We start from the raw sequence: 16,965 nt of genomic DNA, 5'->3' as shown, positions 1-16,965 counted from the left end.
CCCGTGCCATCAAGCGCCGAGTCGGTCTTCCTTTTTTCGAAACGAACTCCTTTCAAGACGAGCGGAGGGGGGAGGCTGACCCCTTGGCCCCGCGCCAGCTGCGGAGCAAGGTAAAGCACACCTGGTGCGCGCCATCCAGGAAAGTAGCTCGGCAAAGAACGAGATGGATTCCGTGTGTCTCAATAAAAACCAACAGCGAACGGGTCGTCGCCAGCAGTGGAATGGCAAGACGACGTCGGAACGGCGGCGGCAGTGGCTGTGAGGGGGAGGACGGAGAGCAGAAAGGGACGAGCCGAAACGTCGCCGGCGTGCGTCCTCCATGTAACGTCACGCCGCTAAGCGCTGAGGCATAAGAAAAGGAGGAGGCTGAGGGGAGAGGACGGGGCAGGGATGCAGAAAGGGAAAGAAGGGGGGAGTCACGTGACTGCAGCCAGCGAGCCACCCAACCTGTTTCTTTTTGCTTCTTTGCTTTCGAGACCAACGGACGTCGGCGGCCCGGTTCGCGCCGAGGCGCCAGCTCAGTCGCTCGCGTGGTGGTTTGCCGTGCTGTCGCTTACCGCGGGAACTGGGTTGGCCAGCTTGCGCGCCGCGTTGCTCGTGCGTTTGCAGCTGCTCGCTGCTCGAGGTTCCAATGACGACCGCATCCGGCAGCAGCGCTGCGCGGTTTTCGGCGGGCCCGACCCGCGGTTGGGTGTGACGTCATCGAGGAATCACGTGACTCGCGTGAGGAGAGCGTGGCGGCCATCTTGAGGTTCTCAACCAGGGGTCCAGGATACTGGTGGTGTTCGGTTCTTTCTTTTTTTTTCTTAATTTTCTTCTACGTGATTTTATGTGCGCGTGTGTGAGTGCGTGATCGTTCGTTTCTGCGGGTGTATTGGGAGGCAACAATGAAACTGACAATGGAGAGTGATAAACTTCGGCGTCTGTGGCAGTGTCTTGTGTGCCCTGTGGGATACCTGCTCTTGTTGGCCGGACTTCCTTCAAGTATTTCGGGTGAGTTCAACTTGGGAGGTTGTTTATCCTGACCGTCTTTTTTTGATGTACTTTATGAACTTCGTTTTAAGATATCTATTGTCATGACACCGCCATAACGGCTGGGCCAGTATGCATTTTAATATCGCCTTATGGAACCGTATATAATTGATGCTTCTGGTGTTAAAACCGGTCATGATTGGCGCGTAGAGTAAATATCCAGCCAAGAGCACTGGCGATAAGTCCGTTTGCTCTTTCAAATAAACCTTACTTATCCTGTGAAATGAATGCAGCATTAACGTACTTTTGAGTCTAGAACTGGAAAGGGGACATGGTTATGGACAAATGTCCACCATACGACCACTTGAAGATTGATCGACAAGAAGCCTTGAGAGCCGACCGCGGTGATTGCGTGCGCAGATGTCCAAACTGCATTTTGTATTGAGGAACACAGTTCTGAGGTTTGTCACAGTAGTATTGACTTCTTGTCATCTTAAGGTATAGCCCGTTATACCAAAATTTACAGCAGTTTTTACTTGGTCAAGGATTTATATGTCTTTGAGACATTTGTCTGGCTGGAAACCCTGCCTACCTATTAGCGACAAAAAAAGAAAAAAAGCCTGTTCGTGTCAGGTAATAAGCGTTATAGAGCCTATTTAGCTCAGGAGACGCTAATCAGGTAGTTTCCCGACGAGCAGGCTTTAAAGGTAGAGCAGTAGGATTATGCAATATTAACTAAACTCATTACCGTGGCGTGAGTTCTGCTACTTAAGCGAGTCCGACTTGAAGAAAGAAAATGAATGAAGAGGAAAGAGAGGAAAATAGAAAGCCCATGCTTGCATCAAGTGGCTCGAAGTCGAGCTAATCGTGACGGGTACGGCCTTGCGTCTGCGATAGCGGGCAGGGAGGGCACTGAAAGGATACCCAGTCTTCTACGTGGCACGTTTTTCTAAACGGCGTCGGGGCTATGCTGCTCCCATAAGAAGCTCTCACATTAATAATAAATGATATACGATCGACTCGTCACGAAATACATTACCCTAGAATGTGGCGATCGCAAATCTCTACTGCGTTGCCATTGTCGCTTCGAAAGCACCCACCCAAAACAAGAAACAATAAAGATAGAGCCTTTGGACATTCATTCCGGCATGTGGAATGTCACAAAAATTCGTTTTCAGGAAGGTCGTCACAACTCTACGCCACTGGTAGCGGGAGTTATGTGAGAAGTATTAAGCAAGAAAACTGTCCGCTGACATTACAGCATTCACAGAAAGCGAAACTTGTGCTTGAAAAAAAAACTTTTATAGAACTAGTTTACCGTCTTCTGAAACCGCTGAGGGAGTTGTCGCCTTGCAAACGCAATGGGCCTCTACGCCACTGGTATAGTAGGAGTTATGCGGAAAGTATCGAGCAAGAAAACTGTATGCCGACATTACAGCATCCACAGAAAGTGGAACTTATGCCTACAAACCGTTTATATAGAACTAGTATACCGTCCTCTCGAACCGCTGAGGGAGTTGTTACCATGGAAAACGCAATGGACCCTCTCATTCAGCCACATCACGTGGCCATCTTTCAGTGCTCGTTCAATCCAGTCTCTCGCGTGCCCCATTTATGTCCGGCGCGCATACGTAAGCCCCGGAACACCTTTAATCGTGGCTCTCGCGTCAGTTCTAGACACGGGCCGAGGGAGTAGGAAACGGTCAGCGACCGAAGACGGCCGAAACAGGGTCAAAGCCTTCGAGCTTTTCCGCCAGAGTGAAAAGCGAGAGCGACCGCGTCTGGGCCACAAAACTCGCCCGGCCGCTTTTATAACGCGGTTTTCTGTCAGCAGAAACAAAAGCAGTCAGCGGCACGCAATTGCCCCACCATCCACGCAAAGGCAGCCATGCGCCGGGCACACCCCCGCTACGCGATGCCGCTTTCGACAGACAAACATTCCTCGCTTCCCACGAAAGGAAGCCATGCGAAGCGCCGAGCAGCGGTTCGAATGCTGCTCGCTCTCATCCGGCAACAAACGCACATTTGGAAATCGCGGGAGAAACGCTTAAGAAAAATACTCGCAAGCGCCCGTAGCAAGGTCTTTTGCACTTGGCGATGCTACTAGCATTGTAGGTCTGTTTCGACCGCGAATAAATATTACGGCCACTCACGATCGTGTGCGCGGCCTGAAATTGATGAATGTCCTTTTTCTTAAGCGCCGACCATTCCTTTCTTCTTGCAAGCATGCACCAACCGGTCCACATTCAGCACCATACTTTCTTACTATATAGGCATGCACCGTTAACTGAGAGCACCGTTAACTGAGAGGTAACCATCAAATCCCTGAAAATGTTCGTATAAGCAGCACTCAGCTGATGCGGAAGCTTTCACAGGGACCACTGAAAGCTGCAGACGTTTACGTCGAGGCTGCTTGAAAATTTGAGATGGCTATGCACCGGTTGACGCATACATGTTCTGCTGAGGTTGAATGCCACTTTTTTTATTTGCGGGCTTCAGAATGTTACGACAGGCTATTCATCATTCTATGTACTTATTTGGTTTGACTTTCTTGAAAGGTGCAACAAAATAAGCGGCGGGGACAAAGTATTGAAAATAGCGCAGTGCAGTGTGCTTTTCCCTCTGCTCATATTGTTGTGCTGGTCGTCAAGACACTTAAGCTACGAATTAGCTGCACCATTCAGCTCTGCTTAGTTTCACCTTAAGGCATTTTCTGGTCTGCCTGTGACAATCGTTTGAAGATTGCCCGCATACTACTGCTGCAGGAATGTGCATGGTCGCTTTTAACACCAGACGACATGTCACGTGCTCGAGCCACACGTGGACGCTTGAATTGGCAAATAGGACGAAAGAGGACAGGACAAGATGTGACTTAATGTCGTAAGCGTTTCTCAGATAACACATCCGGGGACACCGACGCGGAAACACAAAACGGACACAGACTCTGGGCTGTGCAGGCGCAAGGTCTATGTCCGTTTAGGGTTCACATATCAGTGTCTTTGCATGTGTTACTTAAAAAGCGCAACTTACAAGTTACACAATAAAGTCGTGCCATAGCAACTAAACCCCGTCGAAGCACTTGTCTGAGGTACTGTCCTGTCTGAGGTACTGCCAAACAAGCCTTATGGTGCTTGGGCAGGCCTGAGCCATGTATTATGTTTTACATAATACATGGCTGAATAAACTACTATACTATAAATTATATTAAAACAACTGAAAGTGTGAAGTCTTGCACAGTCTTCTGGAAAGGGCCGGACCTTCACATAAAATAACTAGCTGTGCGGGTCTAGATATTTCCTCATGTGATCTTGGTGTTGAACGCCTATGGGGGAAGGCAGTCCTTCACCGTCGCCGGCCTTCGAGGACTTCACCGGCGTCGCTGAAAGGTCACACGTCGGCGCCCGCCGGCAAAGTATATATACCTATACGCGGAGCACCGTAATCACCCGAACGGAGCGGTCGCTATTCCTGCCGGACAGTGGACAAAGGCTGAAGCCGAGGGTACGATTTGTAGATGCAAATTCGCGGAACGCCGCTATAAAGTGCTGTTGCCTCGTTTGTGCTCTACAGCAGGCCAAAACGAGATGTATAGATAGTACCGTGTCCTTGTATTAAACAGAAAAGAAAGAAGGGTGATCGGCGCATGGCAACAATTGTCCGGATAATACGACCCGTTAGTATGGGGAGGTAGATACTGGTCTGCGCGGGGCAGGTGAAAAAAAAAAAAAAAAAAAATTCGCCGCGCCCTCGTTAGCGAGGCATAACGGGTTTTCTAGGAGCAAGACGAAAGAAAGCGGAAAAATTGGGATTTTATTGCCAATTACTTTCCTAAATGGCCTCCTAACGGGCCCGATTTCTGGTTGCAAGATCTCGACTGAGAAATGAAGTCGGCGCTTTTGATAAGGTGGCTACAAAATCACTTTTGATAACACGATTGTGCAGAACAGACCGGAACGTCATTGTTCCAAGCAGTCTTGATTAATAATGATTGCGTGCAATCGCGTTATCACAAGTGATTTTGTAGCCACCTTATTATAAACAACTGCACCAAGTTAACGGTTTTTGTTCGTGATCTTAGAACTTAAAAATCGGACTCGTGAGCCGGTCTCCTTGTTCTCGGGCTCGGTTATGTTCAAGTGCTACGAATGTATTAAATGGAGGTTATTTTAATTACTCTGTGAAGCATATTCCCAGCATTTATTCTAAAGGGGGGAAAAACAGAAAACTGCGAGGACGATGTGTGAGCAGTTACCAGGGCAACCGTAGGTAAAAAGTACAAAATATCGTATGAAATATGCGCAACGCGCGTATGCTCTCGCTTGAGTACTAATAGTTGTGCAGTTGTGTGTCATAGAAAGTTCTGCAGAGATGGTGTCTTTTTGCAATATCTCAAAGGATTGCCTCGAAGACAACAAGGCATGTGGCAGCCGTCCGCTGCCGTTTTGCAGTGGTTGTGGAACTCTACTGCGGAGTGTGAGGTCGGAGGTTCGACTTTTACCGGAGATGGCCACATTTCGAAAGGGGATGAAATGCCAGAACGGTCGCGCACGTAAATTAGGCGCAGGTTACTGTGAAACCATGACAGCCAACTTAATCCGCTGCGTTGTCTCCTAAACCCGGGTGTTGCATTCTGGGACATTATACTGCGTCGTTCATCTAGCTATATACGCACAAGTGATGGGGATCACACAGCACATGTCTGCTGTCCAAGAACGTCGTTCTTATTCAAACAGAAATTAAGGCATATCGCTTGCACCTTATAAGCGGGGAACCCATAGGCTCTAGATGAACAAATGCGTGTGGAGCGAAACATTTCCTGTACGTTCTGTCGAGCGTTGGTCGTATGCAGAGCACATCGGCGGACTTTCGAGGTCCTTCTTGTTGCCAAAATTGTGGGTGGCACACACACACACACACAAAAAAAAAAAATAAAGTGAACGGAAAAGTGCGATGTGTTGTAGCTACACTCTTCGCAGAAGGCATCGCACTGACGCCGATGGCGCCGGCGCGTGCTGCGTTTACAAATACGAGAGAATGGCTGTTTCGATGACTACACGATGCTCACGGCTGCGCATGAGATAAGCAGGAGCGAAGGCGTGGCTGCAGAAACGCGCGCTTCCGAGTTGTGTTGTTGGTGGTGCTGTTGCTATTCCGAGGCCGATGCGGTCCTTGCTTCTTTTCGGCTTTCCAAATCATGTACACGCATGTACTTGGCGCTCTGCCTCAGTTTTTTACTTCTTTCCACAACGCAACCTCGTCAAATGAATCTCCGGACAAGCGCGAAAATTTTGGCAACATATTGCACATTTGTAAGCCTTTCGACTCCCGATCAATACCAGCTTCAGTTTAACCACTGTCAATATTTTAATACATGTACATTTTACGCACTTCGCAGCGTCTAATTTCAAGGCCTCTCTACAGCTAAGTTACATCTAACAATCTCAATTCTGATTCACCACTCTGACGTTTGCCACGTTCTACCATCTTTTGCTTGGCGCTCTTCGGCCATACCTGGCCCTTGCGCCAATAAAATCCATAAATCATCAACCAGCTTGGGTCTAATAAATCATACCTAATATGGCATAGTGAGTTCTCTCAAACGTTCCTGCTCGGATGGACAAATGTACTACCGAGCTACGCCTTTCTGAAGGCCGCGCGTGAGGCTAAACTTAGCTGCGATCATTGCGCCATGCGTATCGCGACACATGCGTGGTCGAGTAGTAGCTTTTTTTCTTCTACACAACAGTACTAAGGTGAAGTGAGACCGGGATAGTTGGTATTTCATATTGATACGAGCGGTCCTCGGCAGTGCTTTGTCGTCGTCGCATCTATTTGTGTCTGCTTTTGCGCTGTTCGTATGTCTAAGGTGATGTACGTGGGTAGTATAGTTGCAAATATGTAAGCGATAATGTTATAACAATTTTCGTTACATCATTTTCGGCAGTTTCTCCGGCCGTTTAATAAAGACGTTTCACGGGAAAAAAGAAATGAAGTTGAAAGTGTCAAGGAAGTGATGAATTTGTGCTCATGACAGCGTACAGTGCGCACTTCAAGCACGAACAACCTCAGGCCGCATAGTTTATTTGCCTTTACCTTTTTTTAAAAAATAAATGAATAAGTAAATTTTAATGAGAAAGATGAAGTTGTAATCCAGCTGGAGCCGAGTTTCGAGGCAACAACAACAATGACATCACTCGCGCTGTAGAAACCGGGCGAGTTTGGATATTTTATTAGCTGTGACAGTCAATCAATGGCGAAGAGTGCTTATAAAGGAAAAGCTTATTGAATTTGGCCCCGGATCTCCAGGTCATAGGATCTCCAGGTCACAGAATCTCCAGGTCACTGTTCTTTTCGCACCTGTTTCATTGTGTATCAACTCCTCCCCCTTTCCATTTCATTTAGTTTGGATTCTCACTGGCTGCGCCAGACGGGAAAAGAGCACCGCCCTGTGGCCGGCTTCATTGTCATGATGAAAGTATGCCCCAGTGCAAAACAAAACAAGCTAACTGAGCCGGATGACATGCCGGCCTGCAGATACTGGGAAGCGCGGCGTCGAGCACACACAGTTCGTGCGCCGCATGCCACCCGGGGCGTCGTTCTTCGTATGCCTTACAATAGAACCGAGCTAAATCGAGGCACATAACCTACTCGGCCGGTCAGTCGACAGGGCCCCGCTCCTCAGTTTCTATAAAAGCGCCGCGTTCAGTCTCGGTCTTCAGCGATCGTCGTCTCCGAGCGGCTGGGCATCATCGTTGTCGTCCTCGTCTCCGCGAGGAAGTCCGGCGGCAGCGGCGTAGTCGTCGGCAGCACGAGCCAGCTGCCGTTTCGTACGCGCTTCAGCTAACGGGCAGCGGGACGGGCCAGGACGGGCGAGGATATACAAGGGGGTGGCGAGGCTCACGGCGGCAAGGCGATGCCGGCTGTAGGCCTCGAGGTGTACGGACGAAGGTGCGCGCTGCAGCTAGAAAGAGGGCTGGCAGCGGCGGAGGTGTATGGCGTACAAACGCAAGGACGACCGCTCGCGAAACTTGTCCGCATCCATCGGGCGTCAGCGGCGGCGGCTGCCTTTCGCCGACGCCGCAGTCCGTTGCCGCCGCGGTAACGAGTTTCCTTTTTTCTTGCTCTTGTGATCTTTTCTTTCCTCGCTTCACCGTTACGCACGTAACGGAAAAGCCGGTGGCCGCTTTCCTCCGCCGCAGGAGCGTTCGCTGCCGTCAGATATATTCCTCCACGTGTTCTCTTTTCTTTTGTCTTCCCATGCTGGAGTATAAGCGGTGCCTTCGCGGTGGCTCAGTGGTTAAGGCGTTTTGATGCTGGGCAGGATGTTGAGATTTCTATTGCCGGCCGCGGCGGTCGCATTCCTATGGAGGCGGATTGCAGGAGCAAACAAAATTAAAAAAAAATAACGCTAGTATATTCTGTTTTCGGTGCACGCTAAAGAACCCCCGGTGGTCAAAATTAATCCGGAGTTCGACACTAAGGCGTCCTCCATAAGCCACTGTGCAGTTTCAAAAAGTGAAAGAAGTGAAACTGTAGCAGCGAACTAAACCAAAAAATTGCGATAGATGGTTTGGGCATAGGAAGTAAATCGCTATAGCTGAAGCAGAACGAGTTGACGGGGAATGCGGGGGTTTACATCATTTAGCGGACGAAAAAAGAATTATTCGTTTGTGTGTTAGCGTACGTAGTGCGACCTTGAGCACCAAAATAGTCTGTAGACATGCAAAAGGGAAGAAACGTTCGACGTATAGAATCGCTGATCGCTGTCATCCATAGAGCTTGAAGCAGTGATATTTCTCGGGGTGGTTCGCTGAAGCGGGTGAGATTAGAGGCAGCATGGGACTATTGCAGAGATTGGTAATTGAACAATCAACCCCGTGACAATTGAAAATACGGCGCATGGCTCGGGCATTAGTAATTGGTTGATGCTCGTGAGATTACACGCCCAGTATTGACCGTCTTAGCATCAGTACACGAGTATCAGTAAATGTTGAGTTAATGTAGCTGTTAGCACGTATCTTGCTTGCTCATTCTGTTTATGAGCTAGTGGTGCTTCCTATTGTGGACAGTGTTCTTGTTTACTTTTATTTTTGTTTTGGGTGAAATGTTGTTTAATTAGAAGTGAGTCGGGTTGGCTTACTTGAAAGACGGATGCCTTCCAATTTATTTCTTCATTTAGTAATAAACATTCACACATTCAAATGGCGTGCACAACTGTACTGATATTCGTTAAGTTACCCCAAAAGAAGCTTGGACTGTTCTCGCCCAGTGTTCTTACTAAAGAGGCAAGAGGTCGATAAGTTGAGTTAAGCTAGTGCTGACAGATTACGCTTATGAAATTATTTCAGCCCATTCTATGAGTAAAAAAATTTTTTTACAAGAGGTAACCACGGATGTAACGCGAAGTTTAATTTTCAAGCACAAAACCCAAGTCTCTGACGCTGCCACCACGATACTTAAGAGGAAGCTTTAGCTTGGGGCCAACTCCAATATTCTTGTCCAAATGCACGTAAAACGCAGGCTAAGCTTTCGTGAGACTACCGCTGGACATATTTGAATGAAATTTGTTGCATTTGAGAGAGGAAGGTAAATTTTAGCAACTGCAGGATGCAGAGTTTTGATTTGGAACTCGATATTGTTACGAATGTTTTCAGAAATTTTAAGGCAATTTTAATGAAAACAGTCGGGTAAGCTGTATCGGGGACGCAATCGCAGTGTGGTGCCTGAAACGTCTTGTGCCTGCTTCTGAGGGTGTATTGGCACTGGGTACAAAAAGACGTAACCAAATACACAAGTGACATTTATTCACGCAGTACAAAGCTTACTTGCTCTACTTATGATACAATGATAGTGGGGCTATACGGTCTAATCTTGCAATCGTGATCGCTCCCTATTTGTACTGCGTCCGGCGTGGTCAAAGGTGGCGGGCACCAATTGGCATCCCTCTGTCTTGCCGCCCGAGTCTCTTTGTGCCATTTCTGGACAGACCGTGTCGAACACGGAGGCGCCGTAGCCGAGCAGCCGTCAAATATCTAAAACAAATTGCACACTTCTAAGCCTTATGACTCCTGATGAGCACAGGTATGAGTTTGATCGGCCGACTGAGCTCTCTAAAACGCGACCACTCCGGCTGAGATCGACAAGCGTACTGCCGAGCTTTGCCTTTCTGAACGCCGTACGCGAGGCTAACTTTAGCCCCGATTAGGTCATGCGTTATTCAACAACAGCGCCATCTGCGCATGCGACTCGTGCATAATCGAGTAATGGCGTTCCTCCTCTAAACAACGATACGAAAGTGTGTGGGTTGAACGCTTGCAAAGATATAGCTGATAATAGTATGCTACATCTTTTAGTTGCATGCGGTTTTAACAAGCGACTCCCCATGCTGACCGAACTGAAATACGCTTCACCTTGCAAACTTAGCATCCTGCAGTTTCTAGCCTTTTACCTTTTGGTTTTAAATGCAACAAATCTCATTACATTCGATGGTGAGGGCGCTGAGCTCTGCTATTTCAACGTTCCAATGTATTAAGATAGGAGCTCCCGAGCTATAAGGCTTCCTCTTAACGACGTCGTGAAACAGGAAGTGGTTATCTGCCTGAAAGAAAACCCACGTCTGTTCCTCAGAAAGGCGGGTTTGTTGGAAACTAACGAGTTATTCCGCTATGCGAACTTTCAAAGAACTTCTTTGCTAATTCAATGTTTCCCCGTTTCGAGTTGTCGATTAATTACCTCTCGCCATGCATCCGCTAAACCTATGGTTATAGTTAAGCAAACAGTATGGTTGCTCCAGAAAACCGGTGGTGCCGTGAATGCCGGCTTTGATCTCCGGACCAGAATGAATGTTTCTACAACTCCAAAGCTTTCTTCCCGAGAAAGCCGTGTGCGGTTTACTTTGGAGTTTCGTGCTGCTTTCAGATTGTTGCTAAGTTTTCGTTGTTTTGAGACTGTACTGTGCATTCGGTGCTGGTACCCGCAACATTTTTTGTCCGCTTGTGTTCGTGTGTGTATCATGCTGTTTGATATCTTCTTCTTCATTTTTCTTTTTTTTTATTGTTGCTTGAGGAACGAACTTGGGATTTTGGAACAACCTTCTCTGAGGTAGCTTACATCCCCATGTTTCTACATCTACAAGGGTTGTTTAATAATGACTGAGGCTGATGCTCTGAAATCTTTATCTCTGAAAATTATTAATCGGCACTTTTCATCCCTTTTTATATGCTCCCCAGTAAGTGAAATGCACGCGTACGGCCACCCGGCCTAGATAACACGAGTGAAGCCATCTTTTACCACCTTCTTAAAGATCGCCTCCAATATCTTAACGACGTCTTGTTAGATATCAAAGCAGTGTTCTTTTTTTACCGTGAGGTACATGAAGAAGTCGAAGAGTGCCGTATCTAGACTTTAGAACGAATAAGGGGATCGTTGCGATGCTTCGGGGAGCGGTCAAAAACGAAATTGCTTTGGCATGGAACAAGGCGTAGTTAAAAATCGGAGGCGATTCTTAAGAAGGTAGCAAAAGATGGCTTCATGTTATCTAGGCTTGGTAGAAACAGTGGGACGCGCGCATTTGACTTACTGGGGAGCATATAGAAAGGGATAAAATGGCCGATGAATAATTTTCAGAAGTAAAGACGTCAGACTAGTTTCAGATTAGTTTCAGTCATTATTGAACAACCCTTGTATACAAAAACACAAAAAGACTTTGTATACATTGCGGATTTCCGGTGAAATTGCTGTTCAACAACAACAAAAACTACTGCAATGACAACTACCAGAAGAGTCTAGAACAAAGGCCCAACAGTGTCGAGAGAGAGAAAGAGAAGTTATAAAATCCTAGGGGGAGTGTGTGAGAGAAAGGTGGCTGAATTCTGAGATGTTGAGACTTTTCGCCATCAGTTGACAATTAAAAAGGGCAGCGCATATGGGTTCCCAGACGTCAAACAATAATTTTTTATTCGTTCAGTGACCTTGATGTCCCACTTTCTTGTAGCAAATAAGGGAATTATTGTTCGCATCACCGATAGAGCATGAAAGAGCTGAAGCTCTACCTTTTTTTTCTACTCCTTTGTTCTGAAAGCGCACAGGTGGTGACGATAATTTTCTTGTATACATACTGACAGAAAGTTGCTGGAAAATTCAGGGCATTGTCGGTAACTATTTTTGGATGATGATGTCATCAGGGTCACGAAGGAAAACATTTCACCTTTAACAAGAAGTCATTAAGTGATAATGACTACAATGACGTGCTCGGAATTTCCTCTTTTATAAACGTTTATGTTGTTGCTAGACGTATTCTTTAATATTTGTTAACTTGTAACTTAATATTGACTTCCTAGGTGGCGAAATTAAATGTCGGAATGTTAAAAGGGAAAACACTCTCCAATTTTCTAAAATAGTACGACATTCTGCTTTGCCCACAAAAGAGCATTATTGCACCCATGTGGCTCACTAAGAAGTTTTATTGCGACATAAATTATATGGACACTCCAAACGAATTCCTGCCGTCGGCGTCGCTGTCGCCGTGAGGTTCCGTATAAAGTCCAAGGGCTATAAAATCTTCGCCGCGCGCCGTATGCTGTATGTGCGAGTGAAAGCGCGCGAGGGACGCGCGCTTTCACGAAAAGCGAACGCACGGCGGAAAGCAAACGCGACTTCTTCTGTCGCTCGAAAGGCCATGGAGAGATGGGAGGGAGGGGGGGGTGACGTTGTGCTGCGGCACCAACGGCACAAGTGGAACTGGCGAATCAGTCTCGCACGCGAAAGGAGGAAAGCGGGAAGGCAGCACAGGAGGGAGGGGGGGGGGGTTCTACTCTGCCCGCAACTGTGTACTTGTACTTTGCCCGGCTGTGGTGGTCGCCCGGACCGTATCTTGAAAGCGATCTGCAGACGGCTCATAGCTTTGTATGCGCTGTGCGTTCGCCGCTCAGTTTACGTTGAAGCGATAGACCGCAGGAACATTCGCTCGCTGCTGGTGCTGTGCTTGCTCACGCCAGCGTTTTGACAGCGGTTGTCTGCGGTCATCGAGTGTGATCTATTCATGTTGGCGCCGGCGCGCTGACACCATGCTTGTTAATCAGTAAGCGGATGTGTCCAAGTTTATACAGCCGATAAACCTACTATCCTTACTCCGCATAGCTCTATTAATTTGCTATCGCAATTGATGCTTCGCCTATCAGGCGAAACTGCGACTTTATTTTCGGTATTTCTTTAGAAGTAGAGAGAAATTGAGGTGCTCCGCCATTTTGTCCCCTTAGGACAAAATGGCGGAGCGGCATTGATGTTAACCAAAGTCTCTTAAATAATTAATTGTACCAAGGCAATCTACTTACTACGTGCCTCACTGAAAAGGTCGCTAAAAGGTCGCTATGACTTCAAAAAGCAAAGTTATAGTTAGGCTAACTAAAATGTCACTGAATTTAGCGACTTGCTCGCTAATTTAGTTACATTAACGCAAGCAAAGGACCGTTTTATGTCAAAACAATAACAATAGACATCGCGTGCCTCGTGGTGGATGCTAGCGGACGCTGTATATGTGTGGAACGGCTATCAACAAATGACACAGAACGAAAACAGCTGAGTATTCTTGCCGCGATAGAAGACTTAATTGTTTGGAATATTTGAAGGGTGGCATCACCAGCCTGGAATTTACTGGTGGGCTTTTCTGCTTTATTGACTTCCCTTTCTTGGACATCGGTCAGGGTGACGTACGTGGTCTTCTACGAGAAAACCACGGACTACTTTCGCCAGACTTGTTTTTTTCTCTTTTTTTTTCTCTCCCGGAAGAACGTAACGTGAACGCATCTCTTCTGCTGCGATTAAGTATTTTATTGCACAGCGTAATAACAATAAAGTCCGCCAGGCCTAAAGTACGACGCCATGTTACGTTTCAAGATGATTCCGTTTCAATTGTGATACATCGCACTCCTGCCGTAAGGGATAATCTCAACTCTGATTGGAGACGAGCATACTGATTGGATACGGACACCCGCCGTGGAGGCTCAGTCAGCTAAGGCGTTGCGTTGCTGAGTCCGAGGTCGCGGGATCGAATCGCAGCCGCGGCGGCTGCAGTTCGATGAAGGCGAAATGCAAAAGCGCCCGTGTGCTTGCGTTGTAGTGCTCTGTAAAGAACGCCAGGTGGTGAAAATTAATCCGGAGCCCTCCATTACGGCGTGCCTCATAATAAGAACTGGTTTTGGCACGTAAACCCCGGAAAGAAAAAGACTATACGGACTGCATTTCGGAGTGCGATAGCTCTCGAAAATGAAATATTACAAGCAGTTACTCCCTTAAAATAGAGTTCGCAAAACTATCTAGTTCTTTTTCTGGGAGCGTGATATAAATACATATTATAATGAGGGCTGGAGTAGATGCAGTAGTAATAGTAAACTTTAAAACTGTTAGTCTAGCGAAACGCCTATCATGTTACTCTGGAATATTGATGTGAAGGATAAAATAAAATAATTAAGAGGAGAAAATAAAAATAAATCCGGTAGATTAAAAAAGAAACACTCAATAATAAAATAAATTAATTAAACAAAAACAAAGCAAACACTTCAATAAAACTGATCTGCGAGCGCAATAATTTCTACAGGATTTGATTTAGTCCTGTGCCTCGTAAAAACGTCAGAAGCTAGGCTAACCACACTTATGTGGACGCCTTCCCAGCATGCATAAAATTTGATGCTAAGATTATCTCGGTAATAGACGTTATGCCAGCGTGGATGTTCCGTTCGTTGTTTTTCCTTTGACTTGTTCTGACCATTACGTACTGCTGTAACCAACTCGCACTACAACTCGTAGCTTATTCCGTGCACCATCACTTGACGCTAGGATGTGCGTATGTATCAGGCAGCTGGATGCTATGGTTCGCTCCTTCGGATGCAATAATCTCGCTAGACAGCGCGCTGACGTCACGTGCTTGTTTACTTCGCCAGCCGGTCACCGAAACCCCATCTCGGATCCAGGCTAAGCAACGGCGTCGATAGTATCACGGCTCTGGGGTATTCGTCCTCGAAGGTCGTATTTAGAATATGAAAATACACAACAGCAAAAGATACAGGAATACGAAACACGCTGAATTATGCAATAAAATTTTCGGGTCAACGCATCTGACGTCACTGCTTTTGTTTAGACTTCACTTTTTGGCTTTCTATTAAGACCATGCCCCTGGCTATGGTGATCAGTCAGACAAGCATTGAATATTTCTTATATATATAGATAAGTACCTGCTTATACTACCAACAATTTTCTACTGAACCTAAAATATGCTCCACACTCTTCGAAACACCCAGGTATCCCTGGAGCCAGACGCAGCTTATCAGGATCTTGTCGATAGAACACATCAACTGAATAGCCTAGCGATAAGAATGCCCAATTTCGGCGGTGCCCATTGGTCGACGCCTTGGTGATATTGCGATATTTATTTCGGTCAGTTTTTGACTAAGACCGTGACGCCAGCTTACTTCGGCTGCAAGAAGATCGTCTTTTCTATCGTGTAGCAGAATTCCAAAATTGTCCCGAACGTATGGGGAAAATGCCGCTTATTGTTTTACCTGGACTGAAAGAGCATAATGGCGTATATTTTGCATCATCTCTGTGATACGCCGGAGCGAAAAGTTTTGAAAAGTACGCCGGTGCTGAATAATAAGATGTTATTTTTCGCGACCCGCTGACCGATAATCGACGCGTCGGTGACTTTATGATATTTATTTCGGTTAGTTTTTGACTAAAACCGTAGCGCCAGCTTCTTTCGGTTGTAGGAAGATCGCCTTTTCGATCGCGTAGCAGGATTACAAAATTGTCCCGAACGTATGGGAGAATATATTGCTGGCGGCAATAATAATGAAAACGCGAATGCTGCTTATTGTTTTATCTGGACTGAAAGAGCATAATGTAGTATACTTGACGCTGCATATGTTTTGCATAGTCCCTTTGATACGCAGGCGCGAAAAGTTTTGAAAAGTACGTCGGTGCAGAATACTAAGAACATGTTATTCTTCGCGCGTATCCACACTCACAGCTAAGATAAGCAGGCAGGTTGACGACTGCAGCGGCCTTGTGATGTACGAGCGGGACAGAGCAGGTATATTAATAAATGCGAATAATTTATAAGCACAAAATATTTTGCAGCCGGGCAGTCTAACGTAGAGTGCGGTACCGCAGTACCGTGAGATGGTGAATGATGGATATCCTGGTTTTGTTGCTAGAGTGTCAACGACGTTGGCAGAAAACCAACATACCAAACAAAACCGTGAAGAGACAAGAACTTTACAGACCATGGGTTTTCGAGGTACAAATTTACGAAAATGAACTGCTGCATTCGGCTCAAGGCAACTTTTTATTCATAACTTTGCATAAAAACACTACTATAAACGCAAGTCGTTAGAAAAACGGCGGGGGTGACGCCATTTCTTGCCAGGCTAGGAACAAGAACGACTAACATATGCGGATTGTTTATTTGTTACATTTTATTGCGGACAAATTTGAAAATAAGAAAAGAGAAAACGAGATAACGCGTTGGTAGGCAGGTGGCACGATTCTGCGTTTTCTTCTGGTCGATTATAGAAAAGTAGCGAATGCTTAATGACAATTGGCTCTTACCAGTTAGACGAACGACGAAGTTTTGAAGAATATTTTCTTAATCATTCCCATTAGTGCACATGCTCGTATATAACTTAGTGAAAAACTTGAGATCAGTATCTGACTAAAAGAGTTTCTTGCCAAAATGTGCTACGAAGTACGTTGGAGTTCAGTTAATATTAAAAAAAAGCGTTCCTCATTTTGTAGCCTATTTCGGGGCTGATGCCTCGGAACTGGCGCTTGTCTCAAGGTCTCAGCAAAATGGTCGTGACTGTAACTCCGCACGGTTTCTTCGTTCTCTCACGCACTCGCTATTAGAGAGAGAGAGAGAGAGAGAGAGAGACAAAACTTTATTTTGATGGGGCACGGAGAAGCGTCGATCTCCGTGGTGGGTAGAGCCTTCAGTCCAGG

General features: G+C 46.4%; 1 protein-coding gene across 1 annotated transcript in view; it reads left to right on the top strand.

Moving 5' to 3' along the window:
- The first annotated feature begins 487 nt into the window (after positions 1–487).
- The window catches only part of LOC119431175 (sushi, von Willebrand factor type A, EGF and pentraxin domain-containing protein 1), a 225,565-nt gene continuing 209,087 nt past the window's right edge, over positions 488–16,965 (top strand). The window contains exon 1 of the mRNA XM_037698651.2: positions 488–993. Within this exon, the coding sequence (XP_037554579.1) occupies positions 888–993 (106 nt within the window). The 5' untranslated portion in view covers positions 488–887. The remainder of the gene's footprint in view (positions 994–16,965) is intronic.

Source organism: Dermacentor silvarum, chromosome 10 (genome assembly GCF_013339745.2).
Source record: "Dermacentor silvarum isolate Dsil-2018 chromosome 10, BIME_Dsil_1.4, whole genome shotgun sequence".
Classification (NCBI taxonomy): domain Eukaryota; kingdom Metazoa; phylum Arthropoda; class Arachnida; order Ixodida; family Ixodidae; genus Dermacentor; species Dermacentor silvarum.
The sequence above is the reverse complement of the archived record's forward strand: the minus strand, read 5'-3'. Positions and strand labels throughout refer to the sequence as shown.